The following is a 14,104-nucleotide window of genomic DNA, read 5'->3' on the forward strand; positions in this document are numbered from 1 at the left end:
GATATTGGAAAATTAGAATTTTTTCATTTAAGCAAGACAAATAGAAAAACATATAAACAAAGGTTAACATGTATTGTATGAAATGTAATCACTGTTAAAAATATATACTGTGTGCACTGATTTTTTTGATAAATATACTCAATCTCTCAGCCAAATTAGGTTAATTGAACCGGAATCTTTTTGTCAAGACAAATACTTATCTGTAAAAACTAGGAACATAACACATTTTTAACCCTCTTCGTACATGTATGTTCAGTAAAACCATTGATTATCGAATAGTCTATTTTAAAATCAAAAAATTGATTAAACAAGAGCCATTTTAAATTCTATCATAAATATTTCTTTTAGACTAATTAAAATTCAACAGTTTGTTTCTTGATATTTTCTCTGTCATAAAACGTTCTAAATATTAGCTTTACCTATTAGTTAGTAAAAAAACATCCATATCCAACATAACGTAATATGGTCAAGAAGTTGAGTAATATATCTTTTATATATAAAAAGTGTGATTCACCAAGCTTGATTCTGATTTTTGAAAATTTTGAGTATGCATACAACTCGGGGTCTATATTTTCAAATACTTAGGATTTTTTATACCATTTAATGAGTGTTCTGTGGTGATAGATTTATTTTTTTATTATTATGAATGATTGTTAAGATGATGATTTTTTTAAAATTAAAATCAATTTGAATTTAATCTAAGAGTAAAAGATGGGCATATCATGTATATATTACAATCGCAAAATTATTATAATCATTATTTAAAAATATATAATACATCAAAATTATCAGAATATAATAAAATAAATATTAAATAAAAAATTATACTATTTTTATATGTTATATAAAATCATTATTAAGGACTATTTTCCTTAGTTACTTGACATTTAATAATTCAGTAAGTAAATATTTGAAAATATAAACCTCAAGCATACTTAAAAATTCCAAGTCACAATACTTATAATAATAATAAATGCATTATTAAAAGTTACGTTGAGCATGCTTAGTAAATTACCCTATATAATATTTAAATCCGTATAATGAATTCAGGTTAAAAAGGAACCAGCATGCCAATAGAAAGTGAATATAACTGTCACAGACAAAAACTTGTCACAAATATAAATATAACATTATTTGAGAATTAACTCATAAAAATTACTTTTAATACACACTTAAGACTATATAAAAAAAACTATTATTTAAACACATTCTCAAAAACACAAATATGTTTAAAAGTAATTCAAACATTATATCAAGTCTATAGATTTCTTAACAGGGTACTACACCCGTGTGTTATCTAAGTTTTACAACTATACAACATATAAAAATTTCCATCGTAAAACCCAATTGTGTATGTATTTAATATTTATTGTGTTAATAAGTTGATTTTTTAAAATATTTTGAATTTTTTTGTATTTGTATATTATAATATTTAATTACTTATTCATTCATTAGTTAAATGTAACTAACAACACAAAATTGGTTCTACTAAAGACAAATTTTTAGGTTGTACATTAAGGAGACTATACAGCAAAGTTGAGTTCCTTTTATGACTAAAACTAATATAACATATAACTATAAATAAACAAGCTTATCATATTCGTTGTTGTTTAAAAAAATATTATAATGATAATTTTAAAGTGTGATTACTTATTTAGTCTTGAAGTAGAATGGAAAAACTATCAATTAAATATGTTTTTTTATACTATTAATAATAAATAAAATTAATTTACTAAATAACTATGTTTTACAAACTTTCAACAAATTTTTATTTCATTCTTTCAAAAATTATTTTCACAAAAAATGAATATCCATTGGTTATAATTATTAAAATCTACAATCAATGTATAGATCAATAATAATATAAAAGTTCAAATTATAATATTAGCTAATTAGCCTAATTAAATAAATAAAAAAAAAATTTCCATAAGATAGTTTAACCAATAATATAAATATAAAATTGTATTAGTCTAAAAAAAAAATGTTTTCAATGATTTCAGGCTTATTTATTTAGTTTTAATGTAGATAAATTGTTTAAAAGATCTTGAATTTCAGTGCTAACCCTTTCACCTGTATCTGATATTTGTAATCTAGTTTGGAAGGCATTCAACAGTTCTGCTTCATCTGAGCTGTTTTTTTTATCAAAATATGCCAATAGCATTTCAATTACCTGTAATACCGTCTGTTTAACTGATGTGCAAACGTCACTTTTGCAATGAGTCAACAGACGTAACTTTGATTGGGCCAAGTGTAGAGGACTTCGGCCTTGTGCATCACAGCTACTTACATCTGTTCCTAACCACACAAAAGATAAAAATAAAATATTAAAACATCCTCTGATTTTTAAATTTACAATTGTTTATATATTATTCAATTACCACATGATTATTTGCCAACCGTTGGTTTTGAGGGATAGTGAATATGACGAGCGTATTGCTTTAAGGGGATTGAAAGCAATGATTTTCTGTCTTTGTCTTACACACGTGGAACATAGAAAAAATAGCTAAACGCACCGGACAAAAATTTAGGTATTTCTAGTTGTTCGTTTTAAAATATGTAAAGATGATTGAATTGGTATAAAAGTTTACTTTGCATCGGTCAAAGCATATTTTTAATATTTTTAATATATTTAATAATAAAAATTGACAAATTTATAAAATTTAAAATATTTATTCTCATCAAAATATTTATTTTAAATAAGAAAACAATCGAAAAAGACCAATGCAAAGTAAACTTGTATACCAAATAAAACATCTTTACATATTTTAAATCGAACATCTAGAAGTACCTTAATTTCTGTCAGGCGTATAGCTATGTTCCACGTGTGTTAGACAAAGACAGAAAGTCACTGCTTCCAATCCCCTTAACTTTTTTTTTAATTGAAGTAAGATTAGCTTATGAAGAATCTTAAAAGTAAACTTTTAATCTATAGGTATTAAAATTAAACATTTTATGAATTTAAATTTGAATGTCTTAATAAGTTTAATTAAAATCATATGAAAAACTTTGACCAATTATTTATCTAAAAAGCATAGTTAATTGTTGAATATACAAAAAAGTATTCAAAATGTTTAAAGCAAACTTTTGATAAAAAAATGTCCAGATTTGTTTAAAGGTTTATAGACTATAAATAAGACAATGAGGAATTCATACTTGTTTTCAAAATTCATATTGTGTAATTAGATTAATTAATATATTGGAATTAAAATAGATATTTTTAGCATGCAAAGTATTCTTCTGTTAGGAATCTCTTCAAGTGTTGTTTGAAAAAAAATCTTACCACCTGGTGGTTAGATTAAGTTAAATATTCTATTCTTCAAGTAATTGACCAAATACCTATTAACTTACCTCCTTTTAAGAGTAATGTTACTACATCCATGTGATGTGTACAAGCAGCCAAATGTAATGGAGTGTTTCCCAAAGCATCTTTTATATTTGGATTGGCACCATATTTCAATAACAATCTAAACAATAAGTATTCAGAATGAATTTTAAATGATCATTTTTTCGTAATACTGATACTAATGTGAGACATCAATTTACCCCACAGCTTCTGCATATCCTTTGCTTGCTGCCAAATGTAAGGGCGTACGTTTTCTACTATCCCAACAATTTGGATCAACACCGTTCTTGAGAAATTGCTCAAGTAGTTCAGTGTTATTCATGTTTGCTGCTCGACATAGTTTGTGACTGTCTGTAATCATTGAATTACATGAATTAACTGTACTAGTAATAACCACTAAATAAAATACCTCTGGACTGAAAAGCATTTGACCTCATATAGCTACGACACGAATGGGCACGGCACGGGCCAATATTGCTTTTGGACTGAGTGGAACTGCCTTTCTTCTCCATCTTCAACAACATTTCTGTGTATTCTTGTATGGGAGTTAGACACTGGATGAGAAAAAAATCCAACAATTAATAATGACCAATACCGACACATAGATGACATTATGAGGGGCTTGGGGGAACGGGGGGGGCGATACTCACAGATTGAAATCTATCCAACGTGCCCGGAAACGCGGGGTTGGCCAACTCGAATAGGCACTTGAACTTACGACCGGGTATCTCGTTTATCATGGGTCGGGCGAACACAATCGGGGGTTCGGATATTGAGTTCAGGCACAGCGACAACGGAAAATCATGGTTGTTCATCCTCCTCACAGGCACTAGGGACATCTCGGCAGACGACACAAGCCTCTTGTTGAACCTCGGCTGCGCACAATCGTCGTTGTCCGTGCTGCTCTCCACGCCAGAATCGTTGGACGTCATGTCTTCGAATTCGCGGTCTGGATCACTTGTCCCAGCTAGCATAGCGGACAGCCGGAGACATATTCTTAGACATGGATTTGATAACTTTACAGTATTGTAAAATAATTGAGTCGTACACAAAAGCGAAATGCGATATGTGAATATTAAAATAAAATGTGTACGGCACCGAGTCTGACATTACTATTTACTATTATATTTATTATTATTGTTTTTATCGTGTTATCAGTGTTAGTCCGTTGACGTTCCGTTTATGTCGCGGACTAAGATCTTAGTCCGTGGTTTTTGTAACTACGTGACCTCACGGCTCAAACAGCTGATCGTATAATCTCTTAACAGGAATTCCGGTTGATATTAAATCAAGCAACTATAAAAATAAAATATAACTTTTGTAGTCTTACTACTTTTCTAGTCTTGTCTTTTAATGGTAATTGCCAATTGGTAATGGTGAATACTTTAATAGAAATAAGTAATAACTAATAACTAATAATTCTTAAAACTAGACTTATACAATTGACATTACTATTTGAATTTTGCGGATTTGTTAATAACTTTTTAATATGTAAATTCGTAACATAATTAATAATTATGTCACTGCTGATCTGTAATTACTGAAGCTACTGTCGTGTTTGGAAAATAGAATACTGTTAATATACAGATATATCGATTAATTTCCATAGAATCAGTATAATGACTAACCACAATGAAAATAATCATGTTCTTCACATTTGTCTCGCAGTGATTAAATTGGTTGATCAATTAAAATGAGTTAAGAGGCTGATAGATAGACTTACACATGTCACATTGTCTCAAATTTCTAATATAATTGACACCATGACATAGTATGATCTCAACCTCCACTTATAAAATGGTAACTAAATTCAAAATAGTATGATTTTTTTTGGACCAACTATTTTTTCTTATAAGTTTTGAGTATACTAATTACTAAAATAATAAAATAAATAAAATAACTTTTAAGTGTTATATTTTAAATTATAGTTATATAATATGCAATAATAATATTTTTGAACAATTAATGTGCAGATTAAGGTTGCTGTATTCAGTAACTTTTGTTCATTGAAATTGTTGCTAATTTCAAGATATAGATTTCTTTTAATTCAGTAAATACATTATTTCTATATTAAATATTATTAATTATTATAACATTATAATAATTAGTAGTCATACTTGTATAAATTACAAGGATCTAGATAGTTGAATAACAGAGGTATAACAAACTTGATATACAGTTATTTTGGCACATATTATAAAATTAAAATAACCTATAAATAAGTAGTACTTAGAAATGGCTTTTATTTAAATTTTATACACAGTAAGTGATATAGGTACTAAGTAACAAGTGACAGCAATTCCCATAAAAAAAACTAGGGGTACTGAAGCCCCTCTATTTTTTTAACATTATTTTATGGTTATGGATACATTGATACATACTATTATTATTAAAATATAAATTAATATAGAACAATTTAGGGGTGCTAAGCACACCTACTAAGTACTGGTTAAATAGTACTATCAGTCAACTATTAGCATCAAATTTTGAAATTATGAATTAATTAATATGTCTGTAATGTACTAATGTATATAATATATAACAATTTATTTTACCTATACATATGTAATATTGAACTTATGATAGTTTTTTTTAAATTTTTTTTTTGGCATTTATTGTGATAAATCATAAAAAAATTGTGAATGTAAAGGTAAACAAAATATAGAAATAAAAGATCATGAATCATGAAATTATACACATGGTACACGTAATATGAACTAGGTAAATTATTGTATACCCAATTTTAAAATCATCTTAATTTATTTAATATATACATATTATAAATATATAATTTTATATGTGATGATTAATTAGTTGTCGGATAGCTGGTATCCAAGTGTTGCATTGACGTGTGTGGTCAACCATTAATGCCATTTGTAGTCTATTTGCTTCGGCATAATCATTGATTTTTATTGCTGTAAAAGTTAAATGCAATTTTGGACTGTTATTAATGAATCATAAATGTTTACATAGATATATTTTAACCTTTAACTAATGCAATAGTTTTTTGTTGTACTACATCTGTAAATTGAATATCTTTCCAACTGATTTCCAATCTTGATAAACGTTTACTAATATCCACTTTCTTGGACTAAAATATATAAATTAGATTAAATCATAGATTGAAAAATAAATTAAGTTAATAGTTATTATATTTTACTATTTACATCTGGTAATGTTGATTTTTGGATTGAATCACTCAGAGATGACATCACATACGATAAGCGATCTTCCACAGGAATGTCACATATCGATGACGAAACTGCAGGGATTGTTGAAGTATCATTGCAAATTTCATTGGAAACTATCTCATTATTTAAGGGTATTTGCTTATTTTCTAAATTAAACTGTTCACTAGGAGCATTTGACAAGACTCGTGCAGGTATTCTATCAAATATTTTAGGTCGATTTTCATGTTGGGCACTCACTGTGTCTTCAAATGAGTATGAAGGTGGATCATTCCATCCTGGTGTATAAGCTAAACAAATTTAAAGTATCCACATTAAAATATGTATATGTTTTCTTAAAGCTAATAACAATTAATTAAATTAATAAATAAAACTTAATTACTATAAAATTATAAATCTTATGTTTCATATGCACATAAAACAATTGAGTACAATTAAGAAAATTTAAATTAGGTACCTATACAATATTTAGATATTTCCTAATTTAAATTTTGTAACTTTTAAAATATTTTCTTTAAACTATGTATGTATTTATTAAAGTAGAAAAAGATATGTTATGATTGAATAGGTTAATAGTTTTATTTATCTTCTCTTTTGTATTTCTTAAGTATAGAATGTCTAAAAGTTAATTTATTAATATAATATTATATTCAATAGATATTCTAAATTTATCATTTGCCATTTTTTTAGTTTCCCATTAGTATAAATTAAATTTTTTTATTAATTTATTATATATCAGGCTAAAAAATGTAATGAATAATAAATTAATAACTACTAAAATTTAAATCATACCAAACTCCTAAAAACACCTAATTAAAGTTTATCTCAAAATATTATAATCTTAAATTTTTATTTTGGAAATATGATTAACAATTAACTGGAAACATATTTCATTTATAAATGATATGTGGTACCTAATGCTACCATCATTCATTAATCATTATTTTACAAATAAAACAGAAAAACTTACGTTTATATCCTTCGCTCATTGTATAAAAAATGCGAACAACTTCAACAATAAAGTTTAAGTATATCAATAATAATGGTATTACAAATTATAATTAGTAATTAGTCATTACTTATTAACTATTAAGTAAAGGCAAAATACAATCATTAAATTTAATAATAATTAATAAATAAATATATTTATAAAATTTTCAAAATTCGTGCTTATTGCTTACAAATTACAAGTTTTAAATAAGACCTTACAGTTGAGAACAGTGTGTATGAACACATGAACACATTGAAAAGTCTGACACTGAGCAACTAAACGTAGTAAACGTAGAAAAATGTGAGAAATAAGAAAAGATAAGGAATTGGAAGATCAAACTCGGGCGACTACTGCTGCCCAAAACAAATTAAGAAAAAGTGCATTAATAAAATGGCCACTGGCTGCGCTGCAGTCGCATCTGTAGCTACTATAATACCTATTTTAATCTGTCTAAAATAAGGATTTATGATGTTTTAGTAATTTTTGAAATACAATATGTGGGCTGTTATTTATTATATAGGTTTTTTATTTACGCATTTTGCATAATATGTATATGTGTGCTTTTTAATGATTATTAAATTACTCAATGATAATATTATTATATTCGTGATTATAGCAACAATATAGATTTTGATGTATAATATGAAATAAATAACTTTTCATATTAGGTTAGTTATATACTTAAATAATATAAATACCTAGGTAGGTAATTAATTAAAAATTTATAACAATAATTAGACTCAAATTGTAAATATATCTATGAACATATAATTATAAAATCTACTTCGATGAAGGTTTTTGGTAGCAAATTGGAGTCTAGTTGGAATTTTTAAATCTTTAAATTTTCATTATTTTTTAGAATTATTATAAGAAATAAGTATAAATATTTATTAAAATTTTAATATAATTATCGATACAAATGATACAATTGTTTATCAAACAACATTGGTAACCAAAAAGTTTGACAGTCTTAAATTTTTTCCATAAATGTTAATAAAAAAATATTTGCTAAGTCAATAAATTTGAAAATTAATATAAGGTTTTTTATAAGTTGTTGATATTGGAATTTAAAAAAAAAATTGTATATACATTCACAAAAATGTTTTATTACTGATTGTAAATAGAATTTCAAGCTTTTTACGAATTGTTCTATTTGCAGTTTTTCACATACAAATTAATACCTTTGATAACAATTATTTAAAAAATCCATTTAATTTTAAATTATACTCGTATGATCAATATTCATTATTTAAGAGGATGTTATACCAACATGTGTTGTCTCTGTCTTACTAACATATATCATAGCAAATTTGGGTTCAGCAGAACATACTTTATATTGTTAGCATATTGGAGTCATTTTACTTAATATCTAACTTAAAGGTAAGAATATTATTTAGGGCATCTCATTCTCATATGCTTTTATTAATATTACTTAAAGTGAGTTATGAATATTTAAATGTTATAGTATTTTACTTAGCTATAACTCACTTTAAAATAATAAGATCAATAAAAGTATGACATTTTCAAGATAATTTTCTTACCTTTAAATTTGATAGTAGGTAAATTTACTCTAATATTAAAACTAACACCAAAAAATGTGTTCTGATGAACGTAAATTTGCTATGATCTATATTAGTAAGACCGAGACAATGCATGCGGGTATAACGTCCTCTTAATGATATTATAAATAATAACTAAAAATATGGTTCATAATATGTAGTTTAAAATTGTTTAATATAAATAAGTATAAAGAACAAGTGCAGCTAATATCAATTTAATTTTAGTATTTTATAGTTTTTATTACAGCCTAATTTTGATAAGAGTAGATCCTATAATAGTAGATGACTATAACAGATTACTGATCACAATATAATGAAAAGCCCATAGGCACAACATTTTAAATGAAAGGACAATTTTAAATATTTTAATTTTTTTGTAACAGTTTTATTGTATTAGCCACTAGACAAAAGTTTTTTGGAATAGTACTAATTTTGTATTATAATGTATAATATACTAAGAAATGTTAAATTAATTTTTTTATTAAGAGCTATAGTTATTAGTTATACGGCTTAGTCAACAATTCTTATAAAAAGTCCTATTGATTTATTTGTGATGATTTAACTTAAATTTCCTTTAGGCTTAGTCACTTATTAAATTATTACACAATATACAAGTATAATTTAAAAAAAATTTGTTGACAAAGATAACGTTAACACAAGCAATTAAGTGTTTGACATTTAGGAAATTGCTGAACAAAATATTATTTAAAAAAATTGTTTATTTATAATAATTAAAAAAGTGTAATTTTATGATGATTCTTGACCAATAAAATTATTTATTTATTTTAATAATGTATAAAAAAAACATTGCATCATTTTTAAAGGCTAATATCTTTGGAGTAAAAGAAGTTGATATGAAAGGGGAATTTTTGAATTAATAAAAATTGAAACTGGTAATTAATTTTAAAATCATTATTTATTTAAAATTAAACAAATTAGATACTACTAGAAAAAGAAACTATAGATTTAATTTTTATTTGAATTTTCTCTCATTGACATTAAAAGTTCAGCCTGTTCAGGAAGAATAGGTACTGGAGTTCTAGTAAAGAATTTTGTTCGAGGTAATCGATCGGCAAGTTTTGTACTCCAATGATGAAGATTACATTCCACTGGTATTTTTTCTTTCTTATTTATCTATTAAGAAAAATTGATGAAACACATTTTTTTATTAAAAAACAATAGTAATAATAGTAGAAAACTAAGCTTAACTCACAGTAATATATACAACAAAGGATTTTCCTTCTAAAGTAAGATCAGGTCCACAAATCGACTGTTCCGGCAATTCTATTGAATCGTCACTTAATACATGTACATTCATTTTGCGTAGTGATACTCTTATGTGCCAAGGTTCAATTGTCCAAGGCTCGTCTTTATTCATGCTTACACTAACAACCATTTTTTTTAAATACTTCATTGTCTAAAAAATATAAATTGCATTTTTTTTTCTTTTAGATTAATAAAATAAGATAAAATTTATAATACTTGAAGAGCGTGAATAGAGCTAGGTTTCTCTTCGTCTTTGGTTTGATATAAATTGTTTTTCATACGTTCCAAATTATCAGGGGAAGCATAAATAGCTAATTTAGGCAGGAGCAATTGATCATATGCATATGTTGGTCGAACAGATACCAGTTCACCTTGATGCCCTAAGCCTAAAACAATAAGAACATTTTTATAAACTGTATAATATTGATATAACTTAAAAGTTATATATATATATATATATTAAAATATATGGTTGCAAGAAAATATAATTGTGCATACCTTCGACATATTGAGTTAATATTACGTCTATCTTTTCTTGTTTCATTCTTTCTGGACTCTCCTCAATATCATAAATAAAATGTCTTCCTTTCAAAATAGCTTTATGTTTGGAGTTCTTTTTTTGTAACTGAACTGGATGGCGTCGTTTAAGTATAATTAAAGTCTAGTAAAAACATTAATAATTAATATTTATAATGCATAAATGTCCATATAGTAATAGAATGGCAGACTTAATAAATGTTTTTATTATAATAATATAATATGAGATAATTTAAATAAAAAATGTATTGAATGAAAAATAATTAAAAACCTTACCCTGTTGAACTGCTGAATTGGGCTCTGCACCAAAAGCAATTTAGAAAAATTTCTGAGTATTCCATCCATGATGTCTTCTATAATTTATTACAAAAATCTAAGTAATTTGTAATTCTTAAATAAAGAAAATAAAGCACAATTCGGATAATTTGAATATTCGTTAATTCTAAATTCCAAACCTGTGATCGGAGTATTAGATTTGAGTTCGAAGATTCGAGATTTCGAGCACCACGGTCTGTTTGCAACGCCGTACGGCAAATCACTTATCAAGTATCAATAAAATACAACTACCAGTGATAAGCACTTATCCGAAAATGATAAGGACTCGATAAGGTCATACAATATACAATAAATTGTATAATATGATCTAGTTATTTAAAAACTAAAAAGGGACAGTGCGAATGGTCAGGGGAACAACATTCGCTCCATTGGAGGAAGTGTATCGAAGCACAAATAAGTTTAAAATGTACAAATATACTTATTTTATGTAGATTTATTATTGTAATTTAAAAAAAGGGTCAACGCCGATATATTCATGTAGTCATGTGAATTTTCAACTTTTGATTAGATAAAATTCAACACTTGAACTTCAAATACTTAAAAAAAAATGTATTCTTTTATATCTTTAATATTTTTAAATAGCAACAGTAAAACTAAGAAAAAAAGTTTTTAAACTTTTTGGCTTAGCAAAAATTTTTCTATCGACAATAACTGGAAAATTTTCACACGCCTATGGTTAGCTCAAAAGAATCAAAATATTTTAACAAATTTATCAAGTAAACAAAATGAAACATTTCATTCAAATTTCAAATCTTTAGGTAGTTCTTTATTTTTGAAAATATCAAAAATCGTTTGAGGAGTTATAATAGTTGTATTTATAAATTACTGGTTAATATTTTGCAGTGTCGTAAAATAAAAATTAATGTGACCAGTAAACTTTTTTTTATTATAAATAGATAAACTTATAGATATAAAAATATAATTTTGTACGAATTACAAACTATAAAATAAATTGCAAATTTTTGGACTGGAGTTGCATATTTTCACTAGGTACCTATTTTTCTTTAATTATTTGTTTATTATTTCCGATTATTTTAAAAAATAATGTGTATTTTTAATTTTGACCTGTCCAAAGTAAAAGCTATAATTTATCCAATTTTCCATCTGAAACTAGTAACTACCTTCAAAGTTAAAAATCGAAGTTACTACTTACTGATGTTTCAACTAAAATGCATACAAAATTTTAAATTTTAGTTGTAATTTATCTAACTTTATAACTTTTTAGTACAAAACTCGAATCAAATCTTTTAATCATTGTCACATATAAATTGACAAAAAGTACACTCAAATACATATTATTAACAATATTTCCTAACCTGTGAGGGGATTTTTTTTTAATACAAAACTGTAAACTTTATATCACTTCCAAAAAATTAAAAAACCTCAAACTCTATTAAGAACACAATAAAACAGCTGGATTACAATTAAATTATAAATATTGTAAAATATTAGTAAACTACTTTAGTAGTTCTAAGTTCTTAGTATAGATCTGGGGGATCTATCCTCCTCAATTCCTCACCCTCCCTCCCCCCTAATTACGCCTCTGCGTGACTGTGTTAACGTGTTATAATCTACATGAATATTTTAAACACAAAATTATATCAATGTCTACTGCAACACATTAAAACTTTCATTAGTTCAGGGTGGTCCAATCAAACACCGGGGGCTGCCAGAAGAAAAAAATTATATTATTACCTATTTAAATTTTATTTTATATAATGCACAAATCATTTATTATTATTATTATTAATTATTAATGTGATGATTGGCATTGTTTTTCAGTAGCCAATTTATCAATTTCAATTGAACACCCTGTGGTGGCTAATCTGATGCACGATTCTAAAGACGAATACGGTTTCTCGATTTAGGCTTTATTATAAGCCGTATAACAATAAAATGTAAAATGTATAGTATAAATTCGCAATATGATTGTATATATTTTATACGATCATATTGCGATTTTGTTATAATATTTTTGTGATTTGGGCCAAAAAAAAGGTTTCAAGGGCCGCATGATAATTAGTTTATCAAAACTAGAAGCTAAAAACACATATTATTTTGTCGAAAGATCGAAAATCTTTATTGCAAATAATCAATATAGCTAGGTTTCAATTTTTTATAAAGCTTTACCTACTGATTCAATAATCTGTATACCTATAATAATTGAACTTAATGTTCACTTGATGTTTTACTACAGTTTGCGCATTATATAATAATTAATAAATAAACGGATTAAAAATAATATATTATCGGAATAATAAAACTATTCACATGGCGCATTGGAGCTGATCATCAAATATATTATATATTATTACACATTTACCATTACCATTTATCAACATATACGAAACCATTCCAATTATCTGCAAAAATTCTCTAGGCGGAGAAACGACTATATTGTGAACGCGAATCCAAAAGGGTTGCCGCTATTACACGCCATTATGATTGTTCTTTTAATACGTATAATATGACGTATTGTAGTAATGTTGTACGCGTTGACACGCTGTGAAGTCAAAACGCGTGTGCAGACAGACCGACGTCTGACGGTCAATTATACGCGATGTCCCGCTGACATTGTTCCCATTATAAACACTCTGTGGCACACGCGACTTACAAATTATTATTATTATTAAAACGAAACGACTCTCTTATTCGATTTCTCCCACGAGTCCCACGAACCACGTGGAGTCGGTGTGTGCATGTGTGTATTTTTTTTTGTTTTTCTCAACAATAATAATAAGTTACGCGTACCAATTAAGATAAAAATACGACCATCGGGCCATATAAATATATATATTATAATTATTATATTTATTTTCAGTGATTGTATTGAACAAGTCATTTGGATCCCAAATGTTTGGTCAGAGATTTGTCTGTGAATGTT

At 26.2% G+C, this 14,104-nt stretch overlaps 3 protein-coding genes across 4 annotated transcripts; all 3 read right to left on the reverse strand.

Moving 5' to 3' along the window:
* Positions 1-1,924: 1,924 nt before the first annotated feature.
* On the reverse strand, positions 1,925-4,317 carry LOC113553733 (ankyrin repeat domain-containing protein 54-like). Its single transcript, XM_026957228.1, has 5 exons — positions 3,994-4,317; positions 3,753-3,897; positions 3,544-3,694; positions 3,349-3,464; positions 1,925-2,295 (listed from the first exon to the last, which is right to left on the reverse strand). Exons 1-5 carry the CDS (start codon positions 4,315-4,317, stop codon positions 2,003-2,005), a joined length of 1,029 nt encoding a protein of 342 aa, XP_026813029.1. The 3' UTR covers positions 1,925-2,002.
* Positions 4,318-6,027: 1,710 nt separating this feature from the next.
* Positions 6,028-7,897, reverse strand: LOC113554357. Its single transcript, XM_026958167.1, has 4 exons — positions 7,502-7,897; positions 6,511-6,821; positions 6,329-6,434; positions 6,028-6,258 (listed from the first exon to the last, which is right to left on the reverse strand). The coding sequence occupies exons 1-4, from the start codon at positions 7,518-7,520 to the stop codon at positions 6,137-6,139; spliced, it is 558 nt and encodes a 185-aa protein (XP_026813968.1). The 5' UTR covers positions 7,521-7,897; the 3' UTR covers positions 6,028-6,136.
* A 2,081-nt stretch (positions 7,898-9,978) lies between these two features.
* On the reverse strand, positions 9,979-11,430 carry LOC113553988 (39S ribosomal protein L9, mitochondrial). Of its 2 annotated transcripts, none has more exons than XM_026957605.1 (6): positions 11,340-11,430; positions 11,161-11,237; positions 10,846-11,008; positions 10,564-10,733; positions 10,295-10,498; positions 9,979-10,215 (listed from the first exon to the last, which is right to left on the reverse strand). In XM_026957605.1, the coding sequence occupies exons 2-6, from the start codon at positions 11,227-11,229 to the stop codon at positions 10,048-10,050; spliced, it is 774 nt and encodes a 257-aa protein (XP_026813406.1). In that variant the 5' UTR covers positions 11,230-11,237; positions 11,340-11,430; the 3' UTR covers positions 9,979-10,047. The 2 variants fall into 2 exon arrangements, with proteins under 2 accessions (XP_026813406.1, XP_026813407.1); XM_026957606.1 differs by having other exon boundaries at positions 11,161-11,257; positions 11,340-11,382.
* Between the last annotated feature and the right edge of the window lie 2,674 nt (positions 11,431-14,104).

This window comes from Rhopalosiphum maidis, chromosome 2 (assembly GCF_003676215.2).
Source record: "Rhopalosiphum maidis isolate BTI-1 chromosome 2, ASM367621v3, whole genome shotgun sequence".
Lineage (NCBI taxonomy): Eukaryota > Metazoa > Arthropoda > Insecta > Hemiptera > Aphididae > Rhopalosiphum > Rhopalosiphum maidis.

Bases quoted from the DNA above. Each gene is read 5' to 3' on its own strand.
- LOC113553733 (XM_026957228.1), bottom strand. From the start codon at position 4,317: ATGCTAGCTGGGACAAGTGATCCAGACCGCGAATTCGAAGACATGACG. The intron at 3,695-3,752 runs GTATTTTATTTA...CAATGATTACAG, and splicing joins AAATGCTTTTCAGTCCAGAG to ACAGTCACAAACTATGTCGA. The intron at 2,296-3,348 runs GTAAGTTAATAG...TTGTGTGGTTAG, and splicing joins AACATTACTCTTAAAAGGAG to GAACAGATGTAAGTAGCTGT.
- LOC113553988 (XM_026957605.1), bottom strand. From the start codon at position 11,229: ATGGATGGAATACTCAGAAATTTTTCTAAATTGCTTTTGGTGCAGAGC. The intron at 11,009-11,160 runs GTAAGGTTTTTA...TGTTTTTACTAG, and splicing joins CAATTCAGCAGTTCAACAGG to ACTTTAATTATACTTAAACG. The intron at 10,734-10,845 runs GTATGCACAATT...TTATTGTTTTAG, and splicing joins ATTAACTCAATATGTCGAAG to GCTTAGGGCATCAAGGTGAA.
- LOC113554357 (XM_026958167.1), bottom strand. The intron at 6,435-6,510 runs GTAAATAGTAAA...TATATATTTTAG, and splicing joins AAAAATCAACATTACCAGAT to TCCAAGAAAGTGGATATTAG. The intron at 6,259-6,328 runs GTTAAAATATAT...TAACTTTTACAG, and splicing joins AACTATTGCATTAGTTAAAG to CAATAAAAATCAATGATTAT.